Below are 18853 nucleotides of genomic sequence, written 5' to 3'. Positions count from 1 at the left end.
ACTCAAAAGATGAAAACACCCCAAATGACAACCTGTGAGTAACTACATTATCATTACCTGGAGATGAATTCTTCACTTGGGAAGGTGGTGGTGCTGCTGGATTCCTTGCTGTGGGAGATGGTTGTGGTTACTCCTTCACTGGGAAAGATGGTTGTGGCAGTTGTGGTACTGCTGGTAGTGCTGGCTCGGCCTCTAGCTGGCACAGCAGGAATCCTTCTCCTTCCTCTTTTCTCTGGCTGCCCAGGACCCTGTCCAGGCCGGTGCCTCAGAGCGTGGAGGAGGTTATCCATCAGCACTCTCACTCCACCTCTGCTCAGGTGCAGGCCATTTCCCTTAAAGAGGTCCTCTCCATTTCCAAAGTTCTCAATGTAGTGCAATGTGTAGCATGTGTTCAGCTGAAACAGCTGGGTAAATTTGTTCTTCCTTCCATCTATGCTGGGAAGAGGTCCTCTGATGAATGTCTTAACCTCCACTTTATCAAGCTCCTCGAATAATTTAATGAAATCCCTTTTCAAGATTTTAGTCTGTTCCATTCTGGTGTCAACTGCACCCACATGCACAATCAGCTGTTTAACTCCTTGGTGTGTTGACAAAACTTTTGTCAGCAGTTTTGTAATCTCAGAAACAATAACTGGGATGAGAGCAAGTTTGGATTCCTCTGTGGCTCATATCTCTGATATCACTGTCTCCTAAAAGCACCATATCGCTGACCTTGACGTTTAGCACAGATCGCCTGTTTGCCGGCGCTCCAACTTCATTGCTCCTGTTTTGTGACAAAAAATAATTTTCTGTTTGTATGTTAACATCAACATCAATATGTGTGATAAGAGTGGTAAAAATGTGTTTGTAAACTGTAGTTTGGGTGATTTAACTATATCAGCGTTGTCTTTTATCACTTGTTGCATTGGCTTAACATTCTTGTCTTTACAAAGTTTTGGAAAAGTCACCCTATCACTCAGATTTAAGTTGAAAATAGCAGTTTTTTCACCCTCTTATCTGAAAGTAACTGTGGGCTGCTTACCACTGGAGGTCACAGGGAGCATCCGGTGAAGTCCTTTTTCTGATTCTAAAACAATTATCCGTGCTTGTAGCTAATTAATTTGTTGTTGATAGTTCAGACAGCATATACAGAAAGAATTCCTTTGGTTTCTTCCCCCAGACATGTTGTTGGCTCATCAGAAATTTAGTTTAAAAAATTTAAAATGGTGTAAAAGTCTCAGTTTACTTAACCCTTTAAGGACTGAGCACACTATGGGCCAGTATAGCTCACCTAGACTATTCTTTTTTTAACCATAAAAATCATGTTAAACGAAGTATCAGAATTTACTGCATTTTTTTCACACAACTACTTCTATTTTACTCATCCATCCATATTTTTTCTTTTACGTATCGAATACATGACTGGGAAAATCCCCGAAGCACCCGCGCTCTCATTCGTCACCTTCGAGGGACAACAGAGGCAGATTACCGTAATGATGGTAAAATATTTAGATAGCCCTGTGCCTCCGCTTTGAGACGGCGTTTGAATTTACATGAGAGCACGACTGGTTGCAGAGTTATGCTGCTGGAAAGTGACTGCTATAGGATCCGACGCTATAGGGTTAAAAGGAAATCATCACTAAACAAATTTTCCAGCAGTGGAAGAGGTAAAATGATTAAAAAGCAAAGTAAAGAAGGAAGCAGCAGGAGCTAGAAAGGTTTGCGTCTGCACTCTTCAGAAGTAGGAAGCAGGAGATTCTTGTGAATTACTTTTTGTTGTTTATTTGCTGATCACCAAGGCTACTGTTGGTCGGTGGCTCTAACACCTCCGCTCCACCGTGAGCTCAGCGATGGACTCGCTGCTGTTTGCGTACCGGCCTGGCATCGGAGTGGAGGACGCCATCATCTACCTGCTGCACCGCTCACTGTCTCACCTGGAGAACCTCAGCAGCACTGAGGATTCTCTTCTTTGACTTCTCCAGTGCTTTCAACACCATCCAGTCACTGCTCCTGAGGGACAAGCTGGAGACTGCCGGGGTGGACTGTGACCTGGCAGACTGGATCCTGGACTATCTCACAAACTGGCCCCAGTTTGTGAGAGCCAAGAACTGCGTGTCTGATCTCATGACCTGTAGTGTGGTCATGAGAGGACCCAGGGCACTGTTTTCGCACCCTTTCTGTTCAACCTTTACACTGCAGACTTCAGACACAACACGGACAGCTGCATCCTGCAGAAGTTCTCTGATGACTCTGCCATCATTGGCCTCATCAAGGATGACGACGATGTGGATAACAGAGAACTAACACAGGACTTTGTGGACTGCTGTCAGCAGAACCACCTCATCATCAATGCAGGGAAGACCAAGGAGATGGTGGTGGACTTCCGCAGACGCCACTCTACTGCCCCCTCAATGAACATCCAGGGAAGGGACATTGAGAGAGTGGACTCATACAAGTACCTGGGTGTTCATCAGAACAACAAACTGGACTGGACTCACAACACAGATGCACTGTACGGGAAGGGCCAGAGCAGAGTCTTGGAGTGAGTGAGAGGGTTACTCCTGAAGACCTTCTATGACTCTGTGGTGGCATCAGCCATCCTGTACAGTGTGGTCTGCTGGAACAGCAGCATCACAGAGAGGGAGAAGCTGGACAAGGTCATCAAGAAGTCCAGCTCCGTCCTGGGCTGTCCTCTGGACTGGAGGTGGAGTGCAGGAGGTGGGGGACAGGAGGGTCCTGGCTTAAGGTCTTTTCTATGCTGGGCCATGAGTCTCACCCCCTGCAGGACGCTCTGTCTGCCCTGGAGAGCAGCTTTAGTGACAGGCTGATTCGCCCTCGCTGTGTGAAGGAGAGGTTTCACAGGTCTTTCCTTCCTGCTGCTGTCAGACTGTACAATGAACACTGTTAACAGTGAACATGTGTCATTCAACCACACCTATGTGCAATACTCAAGTCACTTTACGGAGATGTTACATTAGAGTCTATTTTTAGTTTATTTTTTAAGTCTATTTTTTTTTTTTTATTTAAAGCTATTTATCTATTATCTTGTTTTATTGCATGTACCATTTTCCTTCTGTTCTTTAACTGTGCGGTGAAATATTGGAATTTCCCCACTGTGGGACTAATAAAGGCACATCTTATCTTACTGCTGCAGAGACATGACAGCTTTGCTCCTCTAACACTCCTCTTCTTTAACTCCACACTGTCAAAGTTATAGCAACATGTCTAATAAATCTGGCTATATATAAATACTATCTATATTCTCAGGGCAAAAATCACTTGGCCGAGGTTAGGGTCCTTTTTAACAGATTTTCATTGAAATTAATGAGTCAGAGTCATCTTGGAGAAAATGAGAGTGACTTATAGCAGCCATTGAAATGGAAATTGGTGATCAAAATATTGTTGTTACTAACATTGTATGGCTATAATAACAAATTGCAATTGAAATATTTGTTAGAGAAACTCATTAGGGTTGTAGCAGAATGGAAAATTGCTCATGTGACAGGTAAAATGGGAAGTTAATTCTTGGTTAGACAGGTTACCCATAAGACGCCAGCAGCCTGAACACAGCCATGTAATCCAACATTTTTTGTATCTCAACAAACATATCTAATTACCGAGAATTAAATAATCCTTCAACTCTGGAACATACATGAATTAGCGCTTGAAATGATAATCAGCAATCAAGAGTAGATTATTGTCTTATTTCTCAAACAGTAAATACAGCTGCACATATATTTTCAAATTCTGTCATCTCCACTAACTGACCACTGCCTAATTAGCTTATCCTTGACTTACTAAACCACACTCTTCTTGTATAGAAATTTAACAATAGTTCCAATCTCTCTGCCTAAAATCAATGCAATTGAAACCGGAAAGAATTGACAAGAATCAGCAAAAAAATAAAAATAAAAAATGTGGAAAAGAAACATTTACTATACAGTGAGCCTGACCCTTCAGATGGAGATTTGGTGGATTTAAACTCATTGCAAACGGTGCCTTTCTGTGATCCAGGACTAACTGGATTGAAGGAGAGATACATATGCGGGCCTGCGCATATGCCCAATTATGCAACATATAAAAAACATTTTTTCACACACCTGAATTTTGGGAAAATTTGGGTTTTTTAAATTTGTTTAGGGAGTCAAACTCCTGCTCAAAGAGCAGAAGAAAGAAGATATAAAAATAAAAAAATAATTATATTTTTTTCAACAACAATATATCCATTATCACAGCAATGACAATTGTTTTTGAAAGCTCTAGACCAGGGGTCGGCAACCCGTGGCTCTGGAGCCACATCCGGCTCTTTCATCCTTATATTGCGGCTCTGCATGGCTTGGGAAAATACATTCTAAGTATTTAATTGAAGTGTATTTTATTTGTGTTAATTCTTTTTTTATTGTAGTTGAAATTGGAAGATTATTGTGATCTTGAAATATTAAAATAAAATTATATTTTTGTATTTTTTTCGTTACAATAAGCGTCACACTCACGGAAAAATGTTAAAAACCAACACTGCTCACGCCTCACAGACACAGGACTGTGAGCTGACACAGCCCCAATTTTCAGATGCTGTGCAGGAGCAGGAGGATCCTCTCTGACGTAACTTTCACCCGTCCCTCATGACACACTAATAAGCTTGTCCGCAGATATATAATGAAAATCCTGAGAGGAAATCGTCACAGAAATCCATTTAATATAATGCCGAGTTTATTATATCTGTGCTAGATCTGCTCTTGTCCTCCTCGATGACATATCATGTATAAGTATCATGTATAATATCATGTATCAGACATGTCGCCCAAAAGTAGAGCCACAAGCGAGTGAAAATGAGCAAAAACAAAAGTCTTTGGAGAAGTTGTTTGCAGAGGTTTAGTCTAAATGTTGATTTATTTAACTAGTTTTTATTTATAATGTATAGTGCAGCACTTTGGAAACTGCATTTGTTTGTGAAATGTGCTTTATAAATAAAGTGGAAGATTGGATTGGATTGGAAAAAACGCTAAATTTAACAGACAATACCAGGAGTCCCACTTAAAATATGGGTTTGTCGCTACAGGTGACTCTCACGCGTAGAGTCCGCTCTGCGTAATATGCGGAGAAAAGCGAATGAGGCAATGAAACCTTCAAAACTGCTTTGGCACATGGAGACTAAGCATCCTGGATTAAAAGATAAGAAGAGAGTTTTTGGGAATAACTTGCGGGGCAGACTGGACATAAGAAACACAATACGGGAGTCATTGTCTCACATCACTCATGGATGGGACCATCTCATCACAAAGAAACAAGCGCAGGGTCCCACTGATTCAGCGGTATAGTGAATTGTATTTTTTATGCACTTATTTTTGCCATATTTATCTACCACACGTAGAAGGCCAGTCTGTGAAAATAAATCCTTGATTATTCCAGCCCATGGTGCACAAAAGGTTGGGGACCCCTGTCATAAGCACACTATAGTTGTTTACACAGAGCGTAAAGGTAAAAAAACAAAACAATATATACAGTGTTATCTTCATTTTAGATGTCAAAAAATATTTGTGGCTCCAAGTGTTTTTTTCCCATGGAAACTGGGTCCAAATGGCTCTTTGGGTGTCAAAGGTTGCCGACCCCTGCTCTAGACATTCCCCGTGGGGTCAATGGCTATCTCGTCGGGGTTGCTCACTGACCTCCCAATGACTTCCTTTCATTTTAGCATTTATAAATATGGTCCCTGTCTGTTGGATAATGCTTGATGCCGGGATTGTGTTTGGGGGACATGATGCACTACCTTTCTTGTATTGACTCAATGTTGACTATTACAATAACAAATATGCATGTCGTGACATGGGTTGCTTGGATATTGTTGTCAATGCTTCAAGGCCCTAAAAATATTAAAGTCTAACTTGAGTAACAGAGCTTCAGACAGAGCAATGCCTTCAATTAGGATATCACTCCCAGGGAATGTTGATGACATCAGCTGCAAAGTATCAATATGTCTGACTTTAGCTCATGTCACAGAGCATTTTGTGAAATGTTTTCCTTTGAAAACAAGTCTACAGAGACCAGCCAATGCTTGATACCATGGAAATGAAGTCTGCAGCGGAGTGTTTAACAGGCTAAACTTGGTAAAAGTCCTTTTTTATTGGAACTATCACAGAGAAAACTAGCATCCCTGTGAGACCTTGCTCTGAGCCCAGCCTTTGTGGTAAGATGAACTAGGTCAAAGAGTGCAGCTGTGGCTCTGTGTGCACAATCTGGGCTGCAAGCTAAAGCCTTCTGACAGCTTCCTGTGTGTGTAAGCTGGTATTTACACACACACACACACACCCACACACACCCCCACACACACACCCACACACACACCCCCCACACACACACACAAACACACATGGACAAAATTGTTGGTACCCTTCGGTTAATGAAAGAAAAACTCACAATCCAAGATGTGTCCACTAATTAGCATCATAGGTGTCTACAATTTTGTAATCAGTCAGTGGGCCTATATATTGGGCTACAGGTCGTCACTGTGCTGTTTGATGACATGGTGTGTACCACACTCAACATGGACCAGAGGAGGCACAGGAAAGAGTTGTCTCAGGAGATTAGAAAGAAACTTATCAACAAGCATGTTAAAGATAAAGGCTATAAGACCATCTGCAAGCAGCTTGACATTCCTATGACTATGGTGCACATATTATCCAGAAATTTAAGATCCATGGGACTGTAGCCAACCTCCCTGGATGTAGCTGCAGGAGAAAAACTGGTGACAAATCAAAGAGATGGATAATATGAATGGTAACAAAAGGGCCCAGAAAAACTTCTTGTAAGAGATTACAAGTGAACTTAAAGCTCAAGGAACATCAGTGTCAGATCGCACCATCCGTTGTTGTTTGACTTAATGGGAGATGACCATGGAGGACACCATTGTTGAAAACAGATAATAAAAAAGCCAGATTGGAATTTGCCAAACTCCATGTTGAGAAACCACAAAGCTTCTGGGAGAATGTCCTATGGATATATGAGACAAAAATTGAACTTTTTGCCAAGGCACATCAGCCCTATGTTCACAGATGGAAAAATGAAGCATATCAAGAAAAGAACACTGTCCCTATTGTGAAACATGGAGGAGGCTCTGTTATGTTCTGGGGCTGCTTTGCTGCATCTGGCACAGGGTGCCTTGAATGTGTGCAGGGTACAATGAAATCTCAAGACTATCAAGGGATTCTAGAGAGAAATGTGCTGGCCAGTGTCAAAAAGCTTGGTCTCAATCGCAGGTCATGGGTCTTGCTACAGGACAATGACCCAAATCACACAGCTAAAAACACCCAAGAATGGCTAAGAGGAAAACATTGGACTATTCTAAAGTTGTCTTCTATGACCTGCCCTCACCTAAATCCTATTGAGCATCTTTAGAAGAAGCTTAAACATGCCATCTGGAAAAGGCACCCTTCAATCCTGAGACAACTGGAGCAGTTTGCTCATGAGGAGTGGGCCAAAATATCTGCTGAGAGGTCTATAAGTCTCATTGACAGTTACAGGAATTGTTTGATTGCAGTGATTGCCTCAAAAGGTTGTGCAAGAAAATATTAAGTTATGGGTACCATCATTTTTGTCCAGGCCTCTTTCATGAGTTTATTTTATTTTTTTTTATAATTCTTTTGAAACATGGTTGAAAAGCAATGTCTGACTTTCATTGGTTAAATTTTATAGATTTTTTATTTATTTATTATTACTTTTGTCAGATTCAAGTTATGTCTGTGACCATTGTGAGTTTTTCTTTCATTAACTGACAGGTACCAACAATTTTGTCCACGTACGTACGTACGTACATACATACATACATACATACATACATACATACATACATACATACATACATACATACATACATGTATTGTGTTGATTTAGAATTTAATGTTTGAATGCCAAATGGAGGGCATAGGACCATATAACAGATTCACAGTTTTTAAATGAAATGTTCAAACTTATAATTTACAAATGTTGAACTTTGTCATTATTTGATAATAAGGTTTGTTGACAGTGGCTCAGTGATTAGAGCAGTAGTCTCCCAACCCGAAGGTCAGAGGTTTGATTCTGAATCAGACCAAGTTCTGTTGTTTTGTTTTTAGGCAAGACACTTCACCTCACAATGCCTCTGTATGTGCATAAGTGATTGGTGTAGGTCGGAGGAGCAGATAATGCAGATTGGCCACCTTGCTTCTGTCAGTCTACCCCAGATGTAAGATATTATCATGTTTGCTCCACAAACTTGCTATATTGATAATCTTGTCTTAAAGTCCAGTGGAACATTCACGTCTTTGGGGTTGAATAATGGCACCACTTTGTATTGTGGAAAAAAAAAAAAAAAAAAAAAAAAAAATATATATATATATATATATATATATATATATATAATTTGTTATCTTGACAAATAAGTCATTTAACTTTGTGTCAGTTATTGTTTCATGTAAATAGACCCACTACTTAAACATAAACCAGGTCAACAAATCAACAGTCTTACAGTTAAACAGTAATTTCCACAATAGAATTCCTCAACTTTAAACTAACATTTTTGGATCATGACTATCATTAAAGAGGGAGTAAGCTTTCTAACATGCCATAATGTCGTTCTAGGCTCTATATCTCATCAATGCATTTGTGCAATATCTCCCTTTTCGAACCCTCCTTATGGTTAGCTCTAAAATTCTATGCAATGCTCGGCCCTCAAGCCTATGTCATCCATACTCCCACACAATATTTCTCCATAATCAAACAAAATAGTGCTCAGTGAACGTCTCAGACAGTGGAGTGGAGAGGAAGAGGTCTCATCCCCTCTTTTCCATGCTCGGGACCTCTACCAGAGGTCTGGGAGCTTGAGGTTTCTGTGCAGTATCTTTGCTGAGATGGACTGAGATGTCTGCTGTAGCCACTCCTCCAGTTTGAGGTTCACTGTCCTGAGTGCTCCAATGACCACAGGCACCACTGATACCTTCACCTTCCAGGCCTTCTCCAGCTCTTCTTTCAGCCCCTGGTATTTCTCTAATTTCTCATGTTCCTTTTTCCTGATGTTCCCTTCACTTGGTGTCCACCACAACAGCTTTGCTCTGTTGTTTATCCACCACCACAATGTCCAGTTGGTTCGCCATCACCATTCTGTCAGTCTGTATCTGGAAGTCCCACAGGATCTTTGCTCCATCATTCCCACCTTGACCTCGGGGTGTCCAGTCTGTACTCTGCACAGATGTTTCTGTACACTATGCCCGCCACTTGGTTATGCCGCTCCATGTATGCTCTCCCTGCCATCATCTTACACCTTGCAGTTATGTGCTGGATTGTCTCAGGGGCCTCTTTGCTTGTCTGCTTTGGAAGATCTGGGCCCTGGTGCTCAAGGCCTGCCACTGTGCAGCCAGGATGAGTGCCCCTTGTGCTGTCCTTTAGTCCAGCTTTCTCCAGCCATTGGTAGGATTTCTTGAAATCAGCCACTTCAGTTATGTCCTGGTGGTATATCTCGTGCAGGGGCTTGTCCTTTCACGATGATTCCTCTTCTTCTGCACTCCACTGTCTGAGACATTTGCTGAGCAGATCATCTGTTGGGGCCTTGTCCTTGATGTACTTGGATCTTGGATGTTTCATCCTAGGCTGTGGCTCTCATGCTCACTAGTCCTCAGCCTCCTTCCTTATGGCTCGCGTACAGTCTCAGGGTGCTGGATTTGGGATGGAACCTACCAAGCATGGTCATGAGCTCCTCCTTTGGCCAGCCTATGATTCCTGATGGGTATCGGATTACTGACAGGTGTTTATTGCCTGGGTTTTGTTCTTGCCATTGAGCTGACTCTTTAAGACTGATGCATCTGAGGTATTTGGCCGTGGCTGCTTTCCCTGTTTTCTCTTCAAGGTTGCCATTTGCTTGTGGGATACCATGGAACTTAGCTGTCCTCAGTGTCTGCTATTGTTCCTTCTGGGAGTGAGACCCATCTGTGTGGACTAACTTTCCTCTCTTTGTCAACATCTGACTACACTTCTCAAGCCTGAATGACATTCCAATGTCTGTGCTGTAGATCCTGGTGGTGTGGATCAGTTAGTCGATGTCTCGCTCATTCTCAGTGTACAACTTGATATCATCCATGTAGAGGAGGTGACTGATGGTGGCCCCATTCCTGAGTCGGCATCCATAGCCAGTGTTGTTGATGATTTTGAGGGGGTTCAGTCCTATACAGAACAGCAGTGGGGACAGTCCATGTCTTTGGTATATGCCACTTTTGATGGTCACTTGTGCAAGTGACCATCACAACCTCATCAAGTTTGCAATGTAGGCTCTTAGAGTCCTGTTGATGCTGTACAGCTCCAGATCACACTCCAGTGATCTGTGTGTGGCATTGAGTCGTAGGCTTTCTTGTAATCAATCCAGGCAGTGTACAGGTTGGTCTTACAGGTTCTGCAGTCTACCAGGAGCTGGTGTTTGGCTCCCCTAGTATCTTTGCAGATGCCCTTCTGTGCTGTGCTCATGTATTGATCCATGTGCCCACTTATGTTAGAAATGATGATGCCTGACATGAGCTTCCATGTCACGGAGAGACAGGTTATTGGCCTATAGTTGGATGGTACTGTACTCTTTGAGGGATCCTTTTGGATCAGGATCGTATGCCCTTCGGTTAGCCAGCTGCTGGTTCATTTGTGGTGCGATGCGCTCATGGAGAGCAGTGAGTTTCTTTAGCTAGTAGGCGAGGATCATGTCAGGGCCTGATGCAGTCCAGTTTTTCATACCTGAGACTCTTTTCTGGATGTCTGCCACTGTGATGGTAACTGAATTCTGTTCAGGAAGGTTGCTGTGGTCTTCTCTCAGAGCCAACAGCCACTGTGCATCGCTGTTATGTGATGCCTCCTTCTCCCATATACTTTTCCACTACTGTTCGCTTTCCAGCCTTGGTGGGTCTGCTCTGGTGTTATTACCCTGCCACTGAGCATACACTTTCGCCAGTTGTGTTGAAAACAGACAGTTTATTTATCTGGCTTCATTATCCCTAAAGAGGCCTTTGGCCAAGGCTTGGAGCCTTTGTTTGGCAGTTTCCAGTGCTTCAGGTATGGGCATCTGGCTGTACCTCTTGGGTACTTGTTTTTTCATCGCACCCCTCTGGGCCTCTGGCAGTTGGCTCACTTCCCTCCAGTGCGGCCTTGATTTTAGCCTCTAACCGTCGTTTCCATGGTGGGTACTGTTTCTCATGGCTCCCATGGTTGCTCTCATAGCCAAGCATCTCTGGCATCACTGCTGCTGAAGTGTATATCAACTCATTGGTTTCTGAGATGGTTGAGGTAGGGATCGCTCTCAATGCTGCATTTACATCTTCTAGGAGACTTTCAGATGGTACTTCACTTAGTCTCTGCAGGTGGCGTCAGGGTTGCCTTGTGTTCATTCGGGCCATGATCTTATCTTTCATGTCAGTCGCTGCCTCGCTCAGCATGATACTTATTGGTGCTTTGTACCCAATCTCCGATCTGAATGACCAGGTTATTCCATAAATGGATTTTTTCTTCGCTGATGGCACAGGCATATTCCAAGATGACAATGCTAGGATTCATTGGGCTTGAATTGTGAAACAGTGGTTCAGGGTGCATGAGACATAATTTTCACACATGAATTGGCCACCACAGAGTCCAGACCTTAACCCCATTGAGAAATTTTCGGATGTACTGGAGAAGGCTTTGCACAGCGGTCAGACTCTACCACATCATTGCAAGATCTTGGTGAAAAATGTATGCAACACTGGATGGAAATAAGTCTTGTGACATTACAGAAGCTTACCGGAACAACCGGAACAATCAAAGCTAAAGGCAGTCCAATGAAATATTATATAATATATAGAGTGTGAGAGTGAGTTTTATGCCGACTTGTTAGTATATTTTACATACTTTATATATGATAAAATTTTCAAAACAAAAGGTATCATGGTGATCAAAATACGCTGTGTGTTCACAATAAATACCCCTTTTTAAATTAATAACATAAGAGGTTAAGGTTAAGGTTTAAGTCAGTGGTTCTCAAATAGTGGGGCGATGGTGGTGAGATGCCAGGGGGGGCTTGTATGACTCTGCATATGACACTGTAGTACTGTAGACAGCGCGTACGCAGCGCTCACAGCAAAGAACAAGAGAGAGTGAACAGATCGTGACACAGGACAGTGAACAAGAGACACTTTTGAAGAGTCACTATGGAAAACATTTTAACAGGGATGAAAAGAAACACGGAGATAGACGCACGAAAGTCACCCAAAAAATAAGACGAGGACGTCTGATGAAGCGTATTTAGCACTTGGCTTCACCGTGACTCCGGTGGGATACGAGGACAGACCGATGTCTGCTGTGTCTGAAAATGTTGGCAGCGGACAGTATGAAGCCAAATAAGTTAAGACACCTCATTACAGCAGTCAGTCACGTTGATAAGACGCTGGAGTTTCTTCAGTGTAAACGTGCCAAATATTGCCAACAATCATCCCGCATTGTGAATGTCACTTAAACCAGCGAGCACTGTTAGATCATATAAGGTGCCGTACCAAAGTGCTAAATTGCTTGTTTTAATTTGATATTTATTTAATTTGAATGTATTATTTTGATATTTATTACATTTGAATGTATTAATTTGATGTTTATTTAATTTTATTTTTTATTTGATATTTAATTAAATTTCATTATATTTTATTTTATGTTTTCAGTATCAAATGGTTCAATCAGTTGTTCCAACAATATGTATAGTTCAAATAAGGATAAAATAAATAAAAATAATGTAATTATTTAATAATAATCGCGAGGGGGGGCATGATAGAAAATATTTGAGAAGCACTGGTTTAAGTCAATGTGATATCCCCAAAAAACATGTAAACCCAATGTGTGTGTGTGTGTGTGTGTGTGTGATCTACACAGGATGCCCTGCCTGCACTGGACATGAACCTGTACTGGCACTTCGCCCACGGCCTAGGGGAGCCTGTGTACATGCCTGTGGAGTCATGGGGCAGTCTGAGTACCACCCTTTTGGAGGCACTGGACGGGTACAACGAGGTGAACGCTACTCTCAGCCTGGTGCTGTTTGAGGACGCCATGGCACACATGTAAGTGGAATAGAGACACAAGCTCAACATACTGCTGCAATACAAGTTAATACAATTGGAACACACAAGAATATCCTGATGGAAACACATATTTTTAAATCTTTGTTTTATGTTGTTTTGTATCGACTATATATATATATATATATATATATATATATATATATATATATATATATATATATATATATATATATATATATATATATATATATATATATATAAAATTACTTACTATTTGTATTATTATTATTATTATTATTATTATTATTATTATTATTATTATTATTATTATTAGTAGTAGTAGTAGTAGTAGTAGTAGTAGTAGTCGTAGATTTGTTCAGTTGAGGCTAAAAATAGCTGTTAACTTTAAAACGACTTCTTGATAGCATTGCTAGGAACAACATTTTGAGATTTGGCAATGTAGACAGATGTAGGAGATGGAATAATGCAGGATTACTCAAACATGCATGAATGAAGCAAATCATAACTCCAGGTATGTTTTTTTGATGCGGTAACAGCATTTCAACATGACAAAAAGCTCACATGAGTGAATTTTGCGTAATATAGGACCTTTAAGATGGGTTTAATGCATGCTATGGAACTTTTCTCACAAGCAGGTGATGGAAAATTACACTGTGCAGCTTTCATGGAGGGAATTATTTTCACAAGAGAAGACTTCAGAACAACTACATAACTTCAGTCAGCCAATGTAAATCCGTCTCCTAATAATAGAGGAAATGTGTTGTGAAACTTCCCCATGGCTCATATGAGATAACCTGACCTCAGTGTTTTAAGTGGACAAAAAGAAATGCTGGTAATTTTACGTTGTCGGCTAAGATGAAATTGGTAAAAGTGACGTGTTCTGCAATTTTAAACAAATCATCTACTGTATTTAAATAGTATGTAACTTATTATGGGGCCCAACTGGGAGACTACTGTCCCAAAATTCTGCATAGTTTTTTCTTCACAATGTAATTTCAGTGCCACTATACAGAGTGAAATATTGAAGTAGAAAGCTTTATTTTTTACAATTGTTATATACTGTATGTTTTAAGGCTGTACAACCCCCTCACCATACACTTTATAGACTTTTTTCAGACAGGCATTAACATTTTCTCACATTTCACCCTAAAAGTTCAAACCTTTGTTGATATAAAAAAAAAAAAAAAAAAAAAAAAAGAGCACAATATTATAGAATGAAAGTGTACTATAAATAAAAATGACAGCTTTTAGAAATACTGTAACAAATTTTATTTTAATTATCAACCTATGAGGTTGGACACATAAGAAATGATTAATAGTGACTCACGTATATTTCACAGTTCCAATAACCGCACCTCTTCGTCCTGGCCTCACTCCGCTTTAGTGTCTCATAATGTTCTTTTTCCTGCAATCACTGATCCACAAAGCTAAAACAGACTCCATCCTTATGATGGTCTTGTTGTGGGCAATTACAACCCTTTTTTCATCCTTGTTAAAACTTATTGCTGCTGTTGTCTTTATGTTATTTTCCTCCTTCTTTATGTGTCGAACCGAAGATTCATTTATTCTGTAATGGCGCCCCACAGCCGTGTAACTGCGACCTTCCCTCAACATGTCCAACTTTTTCTGCGATGGTTAGTATCTTCCTCCACGTTTTGGGCGCAGGTGCAGGTGCCTTTGTCAGTGCAGAACGTTTCATCGACATTGTGGATTTTGTCAGGGAGAAAACTTGCAAATATACAACACTTCCGAGGCACCTGCAATCGAACATTTATATAAATTTGGCTGAACGCATTCTGCACTTTACAGTTCTGTAGGAGAGACGGCACGTCCTTTAGCCAATCAGGACGCAGAACACAATGCACATTCATATACTCTCAAAAAAGCGTACAAAGTTGCACAAAAAAAAAAAGACAATCACAGTAGACCATGCTCAGATCACAGAAAGAATGCAGTGTGTTTGTAAAAGGAGAGATCACGAATCAGCTCTGTGCTGAGTACTGGTACTGTTAAATCATGACACTCATAAGTGGCATTTTTTGAAGTGGTGATATTGAGTATGCTGTATCCTGGCCCACTTAAAGCACAGTCAAACCCTAAATATAATACACATACACATACACATACACAACACAAGGTTGTATATTATGTTAAATGGACTCTAAACATTTTTATTTTATTTATCTTTATTTATACAGAGGCACCCAATGAGAGTACTTGGGCTCTCTTTTTCACCCTATTTAAAATACAATACAAGCAGAAAACAAAACAAACAAATGTACAAGTTCATATAAAACATTAAAAACAGGTGCAGGTGCATGTATAAAAGTTTGTTACCAGATTATTAAATTGTGACTGTGTCACCAATGCATCCAGATTTTTTTTTCCTTGGAGTGTAGTGGAGTTTAAGATTTATGAGGGAATTTTGGATTTCATTAAAATCTTGTTGCAGTTTTAAAGGCGCCTGATCAGCAGAGGAAGCACTTGCATACATATTGTTACCTGAAGCAGTAGTTTTCAAGTAAATTTTCAGTTGAATTTGTCAATTCCAGGGCTGAAGTTATCCAAATGATTCTAATGAAGGTGGGTGGAGTTTAAAACACAGTGGAGCACTTCCTGTATTGCCACAAGACATCACAAAGTGGAATTGAATGTTTTCAGTTTGAAAGAAGAACACCGGATAAATATGCAGGCTTTGTACTTTAACACGTGAGAATGAAACAAAACACTCCAGGTATGTTTTTGATGAGGAAACAGTTTAACATAGATCAGAAAATAATGTAATATAGGCCCACTAAAGACTAAACAGCAGAAAGAGCCACTTAACTAATATGTAGTGATGATAGAAACACTGCAAGCATAATTCCTACACTGATATGAGTGGAGCTTATATCACTCCATTTACCAGACCACACGGCCTAAGTGCCTGAAGGCACTTTACTCCAAACCAATGGAGCTGCGTGATCCTGAATGGACTTGCAAATATTAGGGCTATTCACTTAGAGCAGTGGTGCAAAATTTAGCAAAATGAAAACATCAGGCAGCTGCTGATGAGTTCAGTTATGTTTCCTTTACTATATTACGATCAATCAATATCATGTTATTTGTCCCCCTTGACCAGTAAATTATAAAATTATGTAATTCTGATATGTATATATTTGATATTTATAACAGAAAAGCTCAAAAAAAGTGTCAGTGCAGCTCAACACGTATTTTAGATAATAGAGTGTAAATGTGGCTAATTAACTTTTAGTTAAGATTTCTGAACTTGTGTGCATCTGGTAAACATCTACTGTTACTAAACCTCCTCTTTCACATGGTACTGGTGAGGAGACCAGATAAATATCATGAAATAGATATTGTATAAATTTTAACATGGAGGCCATTCTGTTGTATGTAAAGGAGCATTTGATTTGACATAACTCCAGGCTAGCCAAGTGATTGAGTTGTACCAATGGGCAGGAGAATTTCACGTCTATGAATTTCTATCGGGATGTACAATTTGTGTGAAGCCAATCCAAGACTGTCTATGGTACAAGAAACATTTTGGGTTTATTACTAAGTACAAGAAATATTGTTGTAAATGTGTAATAAGCATATGGCGACCATATTAAGAGTAGAGAGACCAGCACCAACTTACAGACACTTGCTGAATTGATAATTAATTGATTACATTTCATGGTTTGTTGTTTGCTGTTAAAATGTTAAAAATATGTACAGATGTCAAATTCTAAGTTATAAATATCTAGACTCATGTTTGCTGGTTTGAAATGTAATGTGGATATGTTAGTGTTTTACTTCTATGGGGTTGTAACTGCAAACGCATAACATATTTTGATCACTATGTTACCTTCAATTGTTTTGAAAAATGCGCTATTCGCCAAAATAAATGTATTAACATGTTTATAAGTTTCACTTTCATTTTTGACACTCTGGATTCCTTTGCTCCCGCATTAAGTCACTCCCGCTTCAAATCACAACGCAATCAGTGTGCGTCCCGCTAATGAAACTACTGCACATCGCATCAGAATCTTACAGCTAACCTTAAGGAGGGTTCAAATAGAGCCCAGTAAAGATGGCTAAAATACTCAAACATGCATGGATCACAGGCATGCTTTTGATGAGGGAACAACATTAAAACATGGTAGAAAGCTCAAAAAATATATTTTATAATATATATTACACCTCTCTTTAAAGGATGAATTTTCATTGTGAAATAAAGCATCTCAACACATTTGCGTTGTCTATTATTTTATTCAACAGGTAACCCTAACTCTCCACAGGACAAGTTACATACTGTTAATGCACCTTTATTAAAAAACAAGATCTTACCTCCCACACTTTTTGTTTTGCTCCTGCCTCCATATGAAAGCCTGTCTGATACTGAGTTGACAGTAAAGTGTTGTTGCAGTGACTCAGCACTAGTCCCTGTCCTCCTCACACCTGTTCTCTTCTGCCCACCCCCACAGCTGCCGCATCAGCCGCATCCTGGAGAGCCCCCGGGGAAGCGCCCTGCTGGTGGGAGTGGGCGGCAGCGGTAAGCAAAGCCTCACCCGGCTGGCAGCGTTCGTCTCGGGCTTGGAGATATTCCAGATCACCCTGAAGAAAGGCTACGACGTCAGCGACCTCAAGGTTCCACAGACACATTCCTCCACACAGAAACGACTAACTCATCAGACAACACACAAACTTCAGGGCCAAAGGGCTTAGGGAGATGTGGTCACTTGGATAGTTTACAGATACTGACAAAAGAAATATCCACATTAGACAAACATTACTGTGTTGGCAAAAGCGTTGTACCGATACAGCTTTTTTCAGCTTTGATAGCAATATTAATAATTTCTCTTCAAATACCTGCTTATACCTAATGTTAACTGATACAAGAGTAGGGTAGCATTTTCCCCAGAGACCCAGTAAACTTGTGTGAGTACATGTTCATCCGATATGAGATGTTCTAGGCCTACATGAGCCAGTAAATTGTTTTACTACATCAAATTAAAGCCCCAACCATGGTATCTGCTGAATATGGCTTTTGAATACATTACTATATACAAAGAGTAAAATGCAAGACTTTGATAACCTTTTAAAATAGCACTTGTGTGGTTTTGCAAATTAACTTGTGATAAAGTCAAAACTGTGATCTGACTTCCAACATTTATTTATTTACTTTTAATATCTCCCACTCCTAAAATCAGAATTGGTAGAAATAAAATATCTTCGTCAAAACTTCCGTTAGACTAGTTTACTCAGATAATTGTTTTTGCAGAGTAGATACAGAATCCAGGCCACCGGTAACTTTAGTTGGTTGTAACTCTGCTTGCTCCTGGGCACCTTGCTGCAGCTGCCTGGAATTCCTCCTGACACTTCTCACATCAGCAGGTCCTGTCACATTCTGCACAGTGCACAACACTGGCTGACATAATTGGAGGTTACAGGCTGTACCATGGCCTACACTTATAATGGGTGTCAAGCATGCATTTGGTGACTCCAATCAGAACTCTAAACAAAAGTTGGATAAGTATGGGAAAGACAATTACGACAAACCACTACAGGCTTAATAAGATGGAAATACTGACAAACTAACAGTGATACACACTCTGCTAATTCTAAGCTAATTAGCATTACTGGGAATTCACATGGTTTTGCCAATAGGTTGGGTTCACAGGGCATCACATTTATAACATTCTAAAATTCTTAAAATTGAGCCAGATGCCAGGTCAGAATTCTGTAGTGGAATTTAAAAACCCTGTAACAGATTTTCCATGTATTTGATGAAAAAAAAAGAAACTCCTGCAATTAGCTAATGCTAATTG

At 40.3% G+C, this 18853-nt stretch overlaps 1 protein-coding gene across 2 annotated transcripts in view; it reads left to right on the top strand.

Annotated features, from left to right (window-relative positions):
* Positions 1-18853, top strand: part of dnah9 (dynein, axonemal, heavy chain 9) — a 612810-nt gene that overhangs the window by 217722 nt on the left and 376235 nt on the right. For both annotated transcript variants that reach the window (XM_033984465.1, XM_033984463.1), the window contains exons 49-50: positions 12874-13058; positions 17510-17672. In XM_033984465.1, coding sequence (XP_033840356.1) covers positions 12874-13058; positions 17510-17672 — 348 coding nt within the window. The remainder of the gene's footprint in view (positions 1-12873; positions 13059-17509; positions 17673-18853) is intronic.

This window comes from Periophthalmus magnuspinnatus, chromosome 19 (genome assembly GCF_009829125.3).
Source record: "Periophthalmus magnuspinnatus isolate fPerMag1 chromosome 19, fPerMag1.2.pri, whole genome shotgun sequence".
In the NCBI taxonomy this organism is placed as follows: domain Eukaryota; kingdom Metazoa; phylum Chordata; class Actinopteri; order Gobiiformes; family Gobiidae; genus Periophthalmus; species Periophthalmus magnuspinnatus.
This window is presented reverse-complemented; position numbering and strand designations above follow the sequence as displayed.